We start from the raw sequence: 17,159 nt of genomic DNA, 5'->3' as shown, positions 1-17,159 counted from the left end.
AAATATCATGAGGATGAGACAGAATAGCTATCACACTGTCCATTCTCCTCTCAAGCCATGAGCAGCCCAATGCACTGGGGCAGACACAAAGTCACTTCGCACCCTCAAAGCTACAAATAGACACAATAAAGGGTATTCCTCCCATGAGAAAAACACATTTAATTCAATGACCTGGCAATACAGTGATACAGTAAGTATGTAACTGTACAGTGCAAGGTTATTTTTGTATTATGTATTCATAGTCTAATCCATATTTGGAATCCTGGTCACCACAGCACCAAAGGGACATTGTGGCCCTGGAGAGAGTCCAACGATGAGCAGCCAGACTACTCCCAGAACTTAAAGGAAAGAATGAAAGAACTGAATCTATTTAGCCAGGAACAAAGAAGAATCAGGGGGACATGACTGAAGTCTTTAAAATCTTAAATGGAGTTCACATAGTTAACCTGAACACTTACTACAGAAACCAGCACCAGAGGACACAGCTGGCAATTCAATAGAGACAGACTTAGGACAGAGGGAAGGAGACACTTCTTCACAATGAGAGTGGTGAGTGTATGGAATGAGCTATCTAGTCATGTTGTTGACACAGTTCTTAGAACAATCAGTTACTAAGGAAAGAGGTGAGCATTCACAAATGTTCTTATGTTCATATACTCGTTAGTGTTTGTAACTTTTTTAGAAGCGGCAAACACTTTCAAGGTAAATAAATAAATTAAAAATCGTATTGAAAAACTAATTTTGTGTTCCAGGTACATCTTCAGCATCTGCACAAGAGCTGAGCTGAGCTGAGCTGAGAGTGCCTTCACTGTGAGGAGCTGCTGCTTTACACCATATATATTAGTCTCGGTATGAAAGGGCTGTTCTCCCAGGTTAAGCACGGTGTTGGGATTACATGGTGTAGTTTTGAGGATGAACCACTAGAGGTCATCAAGATACTACAAGGTGAATATATTATAAGTAAGGCCCTGTGAAAATCGCAGACATTTTCTTTAAAATTCACGGCAGTGTCACGGGTAAAGTATTATTTCGCGGAATGTGAACGGAACTATTTTATAAATTATGTGTACAGATTATTATTATTTTTTAAACATCAAATATAGAGATAAATTACAGTGACATCATCAAAATCAACGTCAAAGTTACAGAGATGTCAAGTCTTACGCATTAGGTGTGAGACTCACACATTAACATTATCTAACACACACTATCTCACACTCACACGCATTCCTAAGATTATCTCATGCATTTTGAGTAAATGTTAGTGGTGTCAATTAATTGCAGTTAAATCTGTGATTAACAATAAAGTTGAATAAGACGTTAATGTTTATAACTCGGGTCAAATTCATTATGCCTGTATAAGGTATCTGTAGCCCTTTTTGAGTAAATATATAGATTTAAAAAAAAAAAAATGAGCAGGACTTGATTGAATGTTAGCGGGTAATATGAGCAATAGGAGGCTGTGTGGTCCAGTGGTTAAAGAAAAGGACCTGTAACCAGGAGGTCCTAAGCAAGTCACTTCACCTCCTTGTGCTCCGTCTTTCGGGTGAGACGTAGTTGTAAGTGACTGCAGCTGATGCATAGTTCACACACTCTCGTCTCTGTAAGTTGCCTTGGATAAAGGCGTCTGCTAAATAAACAAATTTTAATAATATATAAACCAAATACTATTTATACTGTAAAGTTTTTTTTCAAAACAATGACCACTATGACAAGGTAATATGCCAAATAAACATATTGTATTGATAAAACAGTTTTATTTTTTGTTAGGTTTATATAAAAACTGTTTATTTTTTAATATTTCTCTTGTTCTGGAGTTATTAACTCTGGTCCTCAGGGATCTCCAGTCATCCAGGTTTTTGTTCCAACCAGCAAATAATTGTTTTTATTAAAATCCACTGGTTTGCATTGCATGTAGAACTCTCACATGCCCTAGACTTTAGTATGAATTAGGAGGACATACAAGTGTTTCATATGCAATATTAAGCAGTGTACATTTTAAAACAAACTATTTAGTGCTGGTTGGATTCAAAACCTGGACTACTGGATATTGCAAGGACCAAAGATGAGAGTCCCTGTTTTAAGCAATGACCTGAAACCACACCTGGAAAGTCTCACTCTTTGACCTTGAATCTCACACTGGGGCTGTGAATCTCACTCTTAAGGAAAGACAATCCTGGCATCTCTGAAGTTATTCAAGCACTTTACAATAGCTTGTGAAACGATGTTATACAGCCTGTAGGTAAAGTGTATCTGCAAGGACAGCTTTCAGTTCTAGTACGTCAGATGCATGTTCACCATTTAGGCCTTGCAAAACAAATACAATATGTAACCCATACTGATCTTGGGCATCAGTCGACTCGCAAGTGACCACTGAGAAGCAGCCAGACTGTTTTACCTATTACCTTGTGATACTTGGCAACTTTAGGTAAGTATTCATGCCTCAGCTGGGCTGATGAAGGAATCACTCCACCATTTGCAGCACTCAGTCTGAAGAATTTACGTAACATTTGGTTATCCAATTTTTCAAGAGGGATATTTGCATAAACAAACGCCTCTGTCAGGTCAAAATGTAATGTGTTTCATGCTTCACGATTTTCAGTGGACTTTTGGAACATGGAAGTCGCTGTTTTTTGTTTCTTTGCAAGTAAAGCAGCCGCAGTACTGCTCTGGATTTCCACCTTTCTCTTTCATGAATACTTGAATCTAAATGTCAACAGCCAGGGGTGCTGGAACTAGGGGTGCTGGGGGTGTGGCAGCACCCCTGGCTTTGCATGGTTTCCATCATATACAGGGGTTACAGTTTTGTTCAATGGCTTTCAGCACCCCCACTATAAAAATTCTTCCAGCGCCTCTGTCAACAGACTAGTGATCTACAGTAATGCTGCAGGACGTACAGAAGAGCTTACCTCCATCGCCGTGTAAAACTCCTGCTGGATACTGCTTTACGTGATCTGCTGCAGACACATTGTTAGTCTTTTTAGAGACATCCATTTTCGTGTTTACAGTGTGTAGTATTTTAATTTAACAGCTGTACTATTAGTAGACTGCTAATTAACAATTAAACACAGTATTTAAACCACGGATGTAACACTGTTCAGGGTTGGGGAAGTGGAGGAGTTAATGGCGGCTGTGTACGTGCATTAGCGTGAGCAACTGGAAGTGTTAGGAGAAAAAGATGAGTGTTTCTGTTCGGGTAAACAGCTTAGCTGTCCCGTCTTAGTCAGGGCAGTTTTTTTGTTTAGTTAGTCCTCGTCAGGGAGGTAGGTTTTTGTATTGAAAGTTTTGTTAAGTAATCTGTTTAAACTTTTCTTTTCTGTATAAACAATAATCGTGCGCAGAAAGCGCTAAACTATAATACGGTCTCTGGGGGTGTACTATTGTTGCCACTGGCTAGCCTTGACCATAAGTCACGTTACCACTATATATATATATATATATATATATATATATATATATATATATATATATATAAACACACTAAAACAAATTATAAAACTTACATTATTATTATTATTATTATTATTATTTGTGATTTAATAGTATAATGTTTAAAACTAAGAATTATTTAAATTAACAAAAATATTGCTTAAGGTTCCTCAAATTACCAAAAGTGTAGAATGTGCTTCTTGGTACATTAATATTAATAATTCTCTATCAATTACACAAAGTTATTTTACGTACAGAACTCCAGAGAAAGGACGGGGGGAGGACGTGATATACTATACAGGGCATCGTGGTGAATGAAGTTCTGCGCTGGTGATGACCTCATAATCGAAAGGAACAGAAAAAAACAAGCATGATAAAAATAACCAAACCACCAGACAGTATTTACCTGCAAGATGCTTTCAAAACAAGCATGATAAAAATAACCAAACCACCAAAGACAGTATTTACCTGCAAGATGCTTTCAAAACAAGCCAAATTTGGCTGGAAAAACACCAATCTGGCAGCACTGACTGGGAGAGTAGCCTATAAAAGTCGCATGCGAGACGCATGCATTACCTATTAAATGTTACCTCAAGCTCAATGAACAAATAAAACATGAATTTGTATCATTTTTGTTTAAGAAAACCTATATTTTATTGGCGTTCTGGTACTTTCAGATTTAGGGCTACACCACTGATTATAACCCTGCTTTCCAATCTGTTTGATGACCTCTATCCAGAGTACTTGAATTAAAATATGAGAGTGTGTATGGAAGTCCATTGGCACTTAATTAGCAACATGATTGGCAGGGCCACCCTGACAGAGGGTCATGAAGGAAAGAGATTGGGGTAAAGGGAGAATAATGGAAAAAGTCTAAGAAGCGGTCTGTTCTAAAGTTTGTATTTGTTATAATAAAAGTATTTGTATGCTACAACATGGCTCCCTATGAATCATCCTTGTCTGCCTGACTTATTTTCCGATCTCATACGCAAAAACTAAGTCAAGTAGATACATGTTTTAGTTATTCCTTCTATCAGTGTTACTGTAATTTCCATAAACAGGTTGATGGAATAAATGAGTGTAAGCTTTGGGACTAATGTCTGCATCTATTATTGTTTGTATTTACTGTAAATAAACATTATAACTGCAATTTTTCACTTTTATTGTTCAAACACATCCCCCATGAGATGTGACAAAAAACATTTTTATTGTGAGAAAAGTACATCTTAGTCTAAAAGTCCTTGGAATTTCATTCAATTCTTTAATAGGATGTACCAAAAAAAAAGGTTTTATAGATGTATTTATTTAATCTGTTGGAAAATAAATAAACCATTTGGCATAAACAGTTCTGCTCAAATAGGAAATAGGGAGTAAAAAACTTGTTTGTAAGGGGTCATCTGCACCTCTAGGAAAATGAAAATGTACACAGCCTTTTATACAACTCTCCCGTGGAATGAGAATGTAAACACCAGTGCTATCAACCCCTCAACCCTTCACCCTTCACAGGCACTAAACTCATTGTGCCTGGTGGACAAACAGACAGACAGACAGACAGACAGACAGACAGAGGGCCTCATTCTCCAGTGCTGTCATACTCTGTCCATGAATCTCTAAATATTCCCACAGGGGTGCTGTTACTTTCCTCTTATTACCCATGATCCGATACACAATGGGGTCAATTCAAAGTTAAATAGTTAAATAATTAAATAAATTGAATAATTAAATATTAAATAATATAAAACATAAGACCATACACTAGTTGCACAGAAGTTCCATGTACATACAATCTGATTCAGCTCAGAAAGAGTCCCCTTGTAAATGTCCACTACTGTGATGAAAGGATCTCATTGTCCTTAATCACAATTCAGTATCTCTGAAATTCCCAGCTCGGCACACCAATAATATTCAATCATTCTGGTCTGGACATGGAAACCCAGTTCCAAAACGGAACACTAAAATACTGTGCAGGCGTCATTTTGGTTGAAGCGATGGGTTTTTATGTTGGGCAGTGTGTTCCATCATTGTCAGTGAGGCTCCCATATGGCTTTCAATACCTCCTTCTGCAAAGACGTTAGGGGCAGGCTTGCTTCTGAGCAAACAATTCACAGTTAGTTTGACATCCTGCATGTACTTAAACTACCAGAACCCCTATAAAGAGTCTGTACCTTTGAGTATAGGGATAACATGGACCTCCTTGATACCCAAGCCTCCTGGCATATCATGTTTTGGGACAGCCTGAATTTTGTTTAGGGACCATGAGAAGCTTTATGGCTACTATTCTGTCAGTTCAGAGGAATGATTTAACTGCTATGGCTTCTCTCAATATATCAAATCTCAGTCTCAGCAGACCTCGCTTGTCCTCTCCGTTGCCCCCCAGCTCCGCTTCTCCTGGCATTGCTATGATAAGTCCAATACTGTACGAGCCACAGGCTGATTATGGGAAATGGCTAATTTCCAGTGTTATTTCATTGGCGGTAGAGTGGAGACAGGCCAATTGTTTGGTGCTCTCCTCTGGAATGTCCCATGCAATAGTGCCAGTGTCAGCTGGTCAGGGAGCTCCTAGGGGTCGGCACTAAGGGGGCTGTGAGGGCAAAGAGTCTCCCCTGAAAGATCTCTGGAAGAGGGTCGCTTCATGCTCTTGGAGCAGGGGGTGAACTCTGTGAAGACCAGGGAGGTGGCTCGACCATCAGGGCACAGCAGTACACTGGAGTCTGCCTCGCATTTCGTAGTCCGGCTGGGCCACAGGGCCTCGGGAGGGGGTGGTCGTAGCCCACTGGGCGAGACCACCTCTGTCTTCACCACAGCTCCCAGGCTCAGTTCAGAGGCACGGCTCATTTTGATCAGCAGTTTAAGAGACTGACTCTGAGACTCCTGCGGCAGACCCTCTGACTCGCTCTCTACTGCTTTCTCTTCTTCTTCCTCCTCTGTTTCCTCTGGGAGACATCCCTTGCCCTGAGACCGTTGACCTTTTTTGGCCCCTGCTGGTTCCACAGTCTTCTTGACAGAGAGATCCAGGGGTCCTTCTGGCTGCCTGGTTGTCTTCTCAAGTGCCTGGTGGATGTGTGACAACTCACTGCGGATCTTGCAGAGATGCTCTCTCAGGTAGCGTTGCCCTGGGACATGATCTTGTACCAGATTAGCAATCTTCCTCTCCGCCTCCTGGTACTCCTGCAGTGCTTTCGAGAGGTCCCCCAGCAGGACCGCTGACTTGTCCAGTTTATCCCGCCTACCTGCTCCGTTCTTCAGTGCCTTGCCAGGCTTCAAGGGGGACAGAGGCCTGGGAGGGAGAGCTGCTTTCTCCAGGCTCTCGGACTGGTACTTTCTGAGGTCTGAGTACCACTCTTCTGGAGGCATGGACTTGTGGAGAGCTGTTTGGAAACTGCCAAGAAGAAATAGAGACATTATAAAATTGCACTAAACTCTATTCACATAGGTGGGGATTAAAAAATACAGCACCTGCTTTATTTCCTTGTTCAAAGACGACATTCATTGAAACGTATCAGAAGTGCAGGTAATATGTGCTTCACGTTAAAGGCATTCAGAGTTTTAGAACACAGTTCTAGGTTCTAGTTTTTTTTAATGCAGTGGTACATTCAGGAGGGTCCCCCTATTTCCTAAATAGCACCAGGAAAATAACGTGCCACGCTGTGTTTATTGATTGAATCTACCCCTAATAAACAGACTATGTTAGATTCCCCTCTCCAATAAGTGTCCCCCAATGAAACTCATTATTCTTGACCTGAAACAATACATTCCTGCTTTCTGGAACAGAAAGGTGCAATTGAAGCCATCAGTGCAAATACCTCTCACTTGTTTATTAACCCTTTGCGGTCCTATGTCTGACCTGGTCCGACATCGCATTTTTCCCTTTCCGGTCCAATTTCCGACATCATCAAAAAGACGCAAAAAACAGGTCTTTAGTCATTTTTTCTCTGGAAAAAGCCGAGAAAACCATTCAATGGCCGAGTGAGACCGACAGGAGCCGAGAGAAGCCGAAAAAAAAGGGCGTATCTCATGAATACTGATAGACCTGACACCACATAGATAACACGGACATAAACAAAGATAGCTGCTTCCGCATCCAGCGCTCAGAGAACATCACAGACATTTGCAGAGCTTTTTTTAGATGTTATAGTAATATAATAATGACGTGGATCGCATTATTGAGGAGTTTGGTGATAAAACGAGTGATCAAGAGATGATTTATCGGTATGTAATATTATTAAGAGGCATTTGAAAAATATAGCGAACAAGGGGTGGGGCGGGACTGGAGATGCAGTACTGAGTGTCCTGTTGATATGCAGTGCCTTTTAAACCTGTTTTACTGTGAAAAAAAATACTTTTAAACAGCACGTCTAAAATAAACTGCGGGTGTAAAAATAAATTGGACCTGACGCGCCTGACACGAGCTGAATAAATGGACCGCTAAGGGTTAAATAGATGTTTTTGTGCCTATTTTGGCAGCTTAGTGTCTGATGTGCTTTTTGTGTTATGGGTGACTGCAGCTTAGTGTCTGATGTGCTTGTTTTGTGTTATGGGTGACTGTTGCCCACACTTAATTGAGACCACTAAACTTTTGTGGCCAAAGAACCCTGATTAAAACCCAACACCCTGTCGTGCAACCTAGCCCAGTAGCAGCAGCTTCAGGTTCTATGAGGATGCTGAGGTACTCACCTGTTGTGGAAGAGTTGGCCTGCAGCAGCGGAAAATGTTGGGTTGTCCTGGAGGTTCTTCAAGAGGTCCAGTGTGCATCCCAAGTGAGGCTTCTTCTCTGGGGGGGCTTCCTCACTCTCTAGGGGCGCACCTGTGTGCTTGCTACCTATCTCTCTCAGTGACGTCACTTCCACCGCAGCCTTGTGGCTCCAGCTTCCCACTTTGCCACCCTTGCCGGGTGCTTGGAGCTTCTCCTCTACTGTTCTGTAGCCAGCCTCTGAGGATAACGCCGTCTGATGGTGGGCAGACCACAATGCTGGGGGTGGGATGGCAGTGGCAGTGGTGGGACGCAGTGCTGGCAGTTTCCAGAGGCTGATTTTTGGTGATTTTGGGAAGGTAGGGGGGGGTTTGGGTTCCATACTGGCTGGGGAGGATTGACCTGGTTTAGCCCCCTTTCCAGGGTCCTGAGTAGAACCAAAAGCATGTTCACAGAGTAGCGGGTAGTAGAAGTGGGGTGGCAGGATGGCCTGGTCTGCTTGCTGGAGGGCGGTGGAGGGAGTTTGCATGAGCTGCGCAGCCGATGCCAAGAAGGGCAGCTGGGCAAGTTGGGCATGGGCTACTGTAGGGTTGCTGTAGGAGAACAAGCCTGGGCTCAGAGGGTAGCTGACCCCCAGGACTGACAGATTAAGTCCGGAAGGGTCCTGGCAGTCTGCGAAGGCTGGGGGTGGAGGGTAGCATGGTATGGATCCCCCGTCAGGACATGGTAGTGAACCCTCAGGGTTACTCTTCCTGTGTCTGGTGGTCAGAAGACGCCACTGCTCTGAGAGTAGGCTGGGGCCACTTTGACAGTTATTGGAGAGCTTGTAGTGCTTCAGTTTGGTATCCACTTCCCTGGCATTGAGGGGATGATCCTCCAAGGAGAAGACATCCGTGATCACAAAATTTCCCTCTGCTTGCTTGCCACCTTTGTTGCTGCTGCTGCTACTGTGAGGCTCCTCCTGGTCCTCTTTGGAAGGTGGAGCCTCCCCTTCTTTATGCTCCCGCCCCTCGTCAGGATCCTCCCTCTCTCCCCTGAGGTGGTCGTCCTGCAGGGCTTCATGGGCGAGCTCTGCCTCATCTCTCCCCCTCAGAAGGGTCCCAGGAGGGACTGGGCGGAGTTGGTCAGGGGGCAGAATGTTACCTTTCTTGTAGGGCCAGTCAGACTCGATGAGCAGGGAGAGTGAATTCTTGCACAGACTGTACTTCATGTGGTTGTAGAGGTGGGATTTCTCCATGCAGGTGAAGGGGCACTGGAAACACTTGTAGTTGTATGGCTTGCCCCATGGCCGAGGGATGTAATGGGGCTTCTTGGGCTTGCGCTCCTTATGCTTGTAAACCGAGCTGATCTTGCAGCTGAGATCTTCTTTCGGCATGGCTGTGAGTGTAAACTGTGTGAGATAAACTGTAATGTTCAGCACTAAAACAGGATGCAGTCAAGGGTTTCCATGTGCTGGAATCCAAACTAACAAAAGAGGGAATGCCCTCCTGAGATGAGAAGTCTGGCAGGCTCTGGAAGTCACTGCTTCAGTCTAGTGTTCTGTACAGGTAGTATCATTCATGGTGGATAAAGTGGTTTGTGAAGGATAAGGGAATAGGTTCATTATCATTAGGGGCATTTTTTTGTTGTTTTGTTGTTTATGTGGTGAAATCCAGATGTGCTGTCCAAGGAAAGAAGAAAAAAATTGTCAGTCAAGATTCACTCAAAAGGGAAATCCAGGTTTGCATCATATGGATAGTCTACTTTTTTTCATATATAAAACCTTACATGACATACATACAATCAGAACCTACATATTGACAAATAATGAATGACAGTATTGATGCGGTTGATAGTGCTGTCTGAGTTATCTCAGCTGGTACAGCAGTGGGACTCATATTCCCATGGCTGCTGGTTCAACTTTCGTGTTATTATTATTATTTGTTTATTTAGCAGACACCTTTATCCAAGGCGACTTACAGAGACAAGGGTGTGTGAACTATGCATCAGCTGCAGAATCACTTACAAATACGTCTCACCCGAAAGACGGAGCACAAGGAGGTGAAGTGACTTGCTCAGGGTCACACAATGAGTCAGTGGCTGAGGTGGGATTTGAACCGGGGACCTCCTGGTTATAAGCTAATTTCTTTAACCACTGGACCACACAGCCTCCTGTTGGGTGCATGTGGTTTAAATATAATGTAAAGAACTGCCTTTGAAACTGCTGGCCTGGAATTTTACAGGAACACAAAAAGAAAAGGAAGCAGCTAGTCATTAGCATACAGTAGAGCACTGTGGCTCAGCCTTGCGTGTGGCTGGGCACGGTTGCCAGTAACCTATCTGCAGGGTGGCCAGGCTGCTCTGTTCCCACTGCAGAACTCACTATTTCCAGTGCTGTACCAGGCATTAGCAGGGGGCGGGCTGGGCTGGGAGCAGGCAGGCAGGCCTCAGGGAGCCTGCACCTGTGTTGGGGCTGCAGGGTGCTGGTGATAGTGTGAGTGGGGACTCCCCAGAGTCAGCCTCCTGGCTGGGAGAGAACAGAGTGAGGAGGATGGCAGCTGGTAAGAGAGGCTGGCAGAGTGCCCAGGGGGCATCGTTAGTGGAGGGGCTGCAGGATCTGGGCCAGGGTTGGGGTTGGGGGGGGGAGGGGGAGGGGGAGGGGGGGGCACCTCACCTCATAGGGTACCAGACTTTTTGGGGGCATGTTTTACTTTTTTTCAAATTGACTCCCAGACTCTCAGTACTCTTTAGTTCGTAGTCGTTATGTTACTGTAATTTCCAAATGTAACTTTATTACAAAATATATGTTTACTATTACTGTAGACAGTGACATAATTTAATGTACCATTATTATTTTTTACTGCAAGTTATACAGTAGGCCATGATTCCAACTAATTTTCCCTTGTGATGTGAGCCAGAGGTGAACCAAAGGCATGCAAAGCTACTGAATTTATCCTCTACACTACTTGGCTCCCTTTCACTGTCAAGGTAAATGAACACATTATTTGAAAATATAGGAAGAAACAAGTGCTCCCAAAATGGGATTTTAAATACACAGAAATTAGCTGGATTTCAACACTGTACTCTAATGTGGATAACATACAATGCTGGTTGAGTTGCCCACCACACCAGCTACACATACTGAAACTAATGTGAGAATGCGATTTGCCCACTATTTTTAGCGTGCCAGTTTTGGCCACGCACTTGCTGTAGCGTGAGGCACGTGAGTGCTGTGTTACGTCACATTCTCACGACAATGGAGAGAGAATTTGGAGTTTAAAAAACTGCATGTAAACAAAGCCAAAGAAAAAATTTGATCAATATACACATTTTATATGAATGTGAGAAATTAGAGAATTCGTCAGATCGTTTGCAATTAATTATAACGAAGTGCACACTACTGTACATATAAGGTCTTTGGTGAGACCCATAAATCCCTCTTGTGATTTGAATGAATTACAGCATTGCTGTGCACAGTTCTGGGTACATTACATAACATATACTGAAGCCTCATCAACTGTTGCAGGTCAGAGCATGTTGGTCTTAGAAATGTGTTACATTGAGACTGCAGATGCAGGTGTTAATACATTCAGGGTGGCCTTAAAGCCAGGTTTTACTGTACAGCACACACTGCCTGATATCTCTATGCATACAACTGTGGCTGCTGAAATGCACCGTGACAACCTGTGCCCTGAAGGATATTGAGTGCCAATCAGCCCCTAACAGCTGAGATCAATAGGAATCATTTTTACAGAGGATTTTCACTGTCGCCATTGCCCCCTGCCCTTCATTCTCATTTTAAGCTTTTAGCGGAGTACGCAGACAATACCAATCTGCCCTGGTGAAATATAAATAACCTCATTTAATAGGGTACAACTCTGAAAGCACAAAGGCAGGTCATTGGAGTGGTGCCCAAGTTATGACAAAATGTGTTCATAACATTGCTTTATTATTGAAGCATTTTATAACAAGTATAGGCAATTTAGTCAAAAGCAATGCTTGCTAAACTGATATGTGAGCACATAATAGGAGGCTTAGTGTCAACAAGGCTCTGACATATATTCTGGTGTTGCTATTTTAACCACATATTGTTCTTTCTGATTGATTTGCACTTAGCACAGATACAGAGATGGTACCGAAAGTATTCATTTTCAGTATGTCTATATAATTCAGCTAAATTGAGTAACAAAATGTACCTCATTTGTTTAAAAACATTTGACAAATATTCCCTCACAGCAACTCCCCACAACAGCTCTGGAAAGTAGACTGCAGATGTCAGTGAGCTATAGGCCCCTGGAGCACAGTTCTGCAGGTGTCTGCTTGAGCTCCCCTGGCCAGTAGGGTCCGCTGTAGCACAGTGAGGATAATCTGTCCCTGTCCATTGTGCCTACTTAATCTTATCACCAGAACCAGTGCAACGCTCCTTATGGAATCCCCAGTGAAGATGTTAACTTCACGTAGCCAGGAAGTGAACCTGCACTCTCCTGACTGCATTACTCACCCTGCACACACCTGGTCATGCCTTTACCAGGGGAACCAGTCAACCCTGCACACACTGGTCATGCCTTTACCAGGGGAACCACTCAACCCTGCACACACTGGTCATGCTTTTACCAGGAGAACCACTCAACCCTGCACACACTGGTCATGCCTTTACCAGGAGAACCACTCAACCCTGCACACACCTGGTCATGCCTTTACCAGGGGAACCACTCACCCCTGCTCACACCTGGTCATGCCTTTACCAGGAGGGCCACTCAACCCTGCACACACCTGGTCATGCCTTTACCAGGAGAACCACTCAACCCTGCACACACTGGTCATGCGTTTACCAGGGGAACCACTCAACCCTGCACACACTGGTCATGCCTTTACCAGGGGAACCACTCACCCCTGCTCACACCTGGTCATGCCTTCACCAGGGGAACCACTCACCCTGCACACACCTGGTCATTCCTTCACCAGGGGAACCACTCACCCTGCACACACTGGTCATGCCTTTACCAGGGGAACCACTCAGCCCTGCACACACCTGGTCATGCCTTTACCAGGAGGGCCACTCAAGGACCCTTCATCAATTTCAATACTTGCAGTTGAAAAGTATTAGTAGATTTATAAAAACTGCTGTTATTCATGAAGAAAATCCCTGAACAGCTTTTGAAATGCAGACCCTGCTGTAAGTGTTGCTGTGATCAGTGTTTTTGATGGTAAAGCACATTATTGGTAACACACACATAGTGCCCCCTGCTGGAACAGAGAGAGAGAAAGCATCGGAGCAGCTGCAGACAGAAAGGATGATCAGTTCTTACCAATCTACATAATCAGATTCTTCAGACACGGTTTTCATTAATACAGTTTTTTGCACTACAATTTAAAAAAACTTCAAAATCACTACATCTTAAAAACTGTTCCATACTAAAACATTCTTTATAATCCCATGTTGAAAAAACATTCAAATTTGAATCAGTAGCATTCATAAACCAAAAAAAGGTCATTTTACGTCAGCTTCTGATTGTAACCTCCAATATGCTAAAAGCAGTTTCCCCAATACCACACCACAAAACATTCTTCAGCTGATAAAGTACAATGCTACAAAAAAAAGCCCAAAAGGAATTTATTTCCTATCTTCACTGACAAATAAAGTAATCTCAGATAAATAAATAAAAAGCCTTGACTTCACTGGTTCCTTATGACAGAATACTGGACAAACACATCTGTAAATATTTATTTTACGGTCTGGATGTTTTTGCTGAATAATAATAACAGACATATCCGTATAATTCATCCATGCATGAGAGCTAATCAACACTACGGGAGGGATGATACTGGAAAAAATTAAATCAACAATTCAAACAAGAAAATCAAATAGAGGAAAAGAGCATTCTGAAAATCACCAATAGTAAGTGAATTTAAAATCATGCCGTGGTCTATATTTGCATGAAGTATGCATGGGTGTATTGTATAAACATTTATTAAAATGAATATTAAAATAATATTGTTAAAGGAAATCCAAATGACTGTGCAAGCACATGCAACAGCACACTTTCCAAAATCCAAACCTGAGCAAAATTGCACAAACCTGCAATAATAACATGCGTGAAACTTCAGTATCATCTCTCTATAAGTACGGAAAACATTTATAGCTGCCCCTGTAGTTTATATACAAATTGCTATAGCTGATTTGTGATGAAATGTAACAAAAAAAATACACTAAACAAAGACTAGGCGAGCAATTTTAGTATGAAACAGGTTGAGATCACTATTCCATACACTATTCTGAACTGGTCCAGATTTAGGGTCTACTGTAATTAATTCATTAGTTTGTTGTAGTTAGCTAGTTATTAACCCTATTACCTAAATGTTATAACATTTTTAATTAATGGCAATCCCTGACTCTATATGATAATAAACCCGTTGTAACATCAGAAAGTGAATCCCTTTCAGAATTTGAAACCAGCAGGTTTAGACAATTAGAAACATCAAAATTGGCTTCTCAGCTTTTCACATACAGATATTTTACAGCAAATCCTGAGTTCTTATACTAACTATGCCAGTATTAATGAAGGTTAATGCTTCCACACATAATCTACAAGTAAATATGTTAGAATGTACATGATTTCCATCATGAGAGTAGGTGTTAAAACTTCATGTTGATATTGGACTCAGCTCTCGCCAAAGATAAGAACCAACTAAGACATAGCTTCTTTTACTGTAAACTAATGTGATCCATCTGCATTTCCTTCCATCCTAACCTTTCCAACGCAAAACAGAGATCAGTGTATACTGTGTCCCATGCAGTTTTCTCACAAGCTCTTGGTCATTTATCTCCAGGCTTGTGCCCGTTGAGATTCTTTTCTCTCTTACGCTGGTTCATCTGACCGGGTTCACAAGGATCATTAGGTTCATCACTAGTTGTGTTTATGCAAGTCCTCCTCTCACCTATGACAGGGGTGCTGATATCCTGCAAACTGTGGTTTGCTTCCTGTCACTGGATTTCATTCGACTGACTTGACTGACTTCGTAAGAAGTACTGATCAATGTGAGGCCCTTGTCCCTTCTCCCTCAACCATTTCATCCTCCCTATTAATAAATTAATATGACATAATTTACAATGCTAAATATTGTAACCTTCTGTTTTCTTCATGAGAAAAAATTGTTTTATTGGAAATAATAATAATAATAATAATAATAATAATAATAATAATAATAATAATAATAATAATAATAATAATAGTTGTATTAAAAATGTGTTTTGTGTAGCTAACAAGTAAACCTGACAAAAAATATGTTTTGAAATTATGTTTTTGCTTTCACCAAACAAAAAACAGATTGTTGTAACCAAAAATATTACATTTGTTGTTTTTGTATGATTGTAAGTTATGTTGTAAATATTATAATAGTATATTTATGGTAAAACAGGTAATATTAGGCTAATATAGCATTACAATTCCAATGGTTAAGAAAAATGAAAATGTTTTTGTCCTGAGTGCATTACTTACCGACTCCCAGAATGAATTCTTAGTTTGACAGCATTTTACCATTTGGTGCTTGCCTGAAATGTTTAACAGCTGGTACCATTAGCGAAAACGACAAAGTAGTTTGTATTTTGCTAGAATTGTGACTGATACATTTCCTTTTATATTATTTATTATTTTCTTAAGAACTTCGATGTTTCTTAAAACCTTTAAAAAAACACTAAATATTATGGAAATCTTTTTTTGCAACAAATTAAATGGCCACCACTTAAACCAGTTCACGGCAGTATGATAAAAAAAAATGTATTGGAAAATCACTGTACTGGTAAACGTGTGGTCAAATGCATATACGCATGAAGCCTAGAACACAGATATTTGCTGATTGGTAAGATGGCTATCTTAAAGCATGGTTAAAAAAATATTCAAAACGGTAAATATAAAGATAAAAGATAAAAGCATTACAGCAAAATTACTGATACCACAAATTGTAGGTGGAAAAAAAACTATTGCTAAACTGTTGTTCTCTGTGTGAATTATAGTAATTTATTTTCTAACCAAAATACGTATAACTTACAGTGCGATATATAAATAATACTGGTCGATTTTCTGAAAAAAAAAAAAAAAAACTTAAAAACTTAACTGGCAAAAACGAGGACATTTTTATTATGTAAGATGAATGAGTGTTTTTTTTTGTGCAAATTGTGCACCAATGAAAAATGAAAACATATAAATAATTTTGAAAGTATGCAATAGCATATTACATGCTTTCAAATAATTAATATTACAAATGGTTGCTGTTAACAGTTTGAGTTAATCAACGCTTTTAATGCACAATGTAGGCTACGAGTATTACAAACAAGATACCTGAAAGTAATAAGAGTAAAATATACAGGTTGTAATAATAAGTAAAGGTGAAATATAAAAAAATATATTGCTCTCTGCTTACAAACAAAACGTAAATGTTTCTTATTAAGTCCTTATATTTTTTTATATATGTATTTAATATTTTTAAAATATGTATTTATTTATCTGTCCATTTATCTGTTTATTTAATGTTGTTAACACAACTGAATAGTCCAAATAATGTTACAAAATAAACATATTTGGTCGGACAGTCCACTTTACTCTAAATAAACGTGAAACTTGAAAACAAAAATATGAAGAGAAAAAAAAATACAAGAAAAGTTATCTTAAAACAAGACAGGTAACAAAATCATAGATAAGTCATATTAAATACTACTACTACTATGCTCCAGATAAAAACCTGGAAGTTCAATGCAAGAAATAATAACGTATTTGAAGCGACTTAAACGAATACCTGTAATGCGCCTGCCTTCCTGCCATCGCCGCGGTGCCGCGTGTGTTTTTAATGCTTGTTCACAGCGTGACTGAGAGTCTGCACTGTTTGGTGCGAGGTATATATTGTCTGGAAGCAATTCCCAGGGGCATTACCGGTATTCCTCGCTCCCTATTCCCTATATGGAAGTGTCACATGTGGTCTAACCAGCTACTGTGAACAGTGCACGCGCCAGACTTCATCTCTGCACTGGAATTACTCAGTGGTTGCTAAGTGAGAGCTAGAATGC

General features: G+C 40.9%; 1 protein-coding gene across 1 annotated transcript; it reads right to left on the bottom strand.

The window, feature by feature from the left end:
- Positions 1–4,618: 4,618 nt before the first annotated feature.
- LOC117431787 (proline-rich protein 35-like) lies at positions 4,619–16,949 on the bottom strand. Its single transcript, XM_034053095.3, has 3 exons — positions 16,892–16,949; positions 8,104–9,779; positions 4,619–6,808 (listed from the first exon to the last, which is right to left on the bottom strand). Exons 2-3 carry the CDS (start codon positions 9,492–9,494, stop codon positions 5,989–5,991), a joined length of 2,211 nt encoding a protein of 736 aa, XP_033908986.2. The 5' UTR covers positions 9,495–9,779; positions 16,892–16,949; the 3' UTR covers positions 4,619–5,988.
- Positions 16,950–17,159: the final 210 nt, after the last annotated feature.

The sequence above is a fragment of the Acipenser ruthenus genome, chromosome 22, assembly GCF_902713425.1.
Source record: "Acipenser ruthenus chromosome 22, fAciRut3.2 maternal haplotype, whole genome shotgun sequence".
Lineage (NCBI taxonomy): Eukaryota > Metazoa > Chordata > Actinopteri > Acipenseriformes > Acipenseridae > Acipenser > Acipenser ruthenus.
This window is presented reverse-complemented; position numbering and strand designations above follow the sequence as displayed.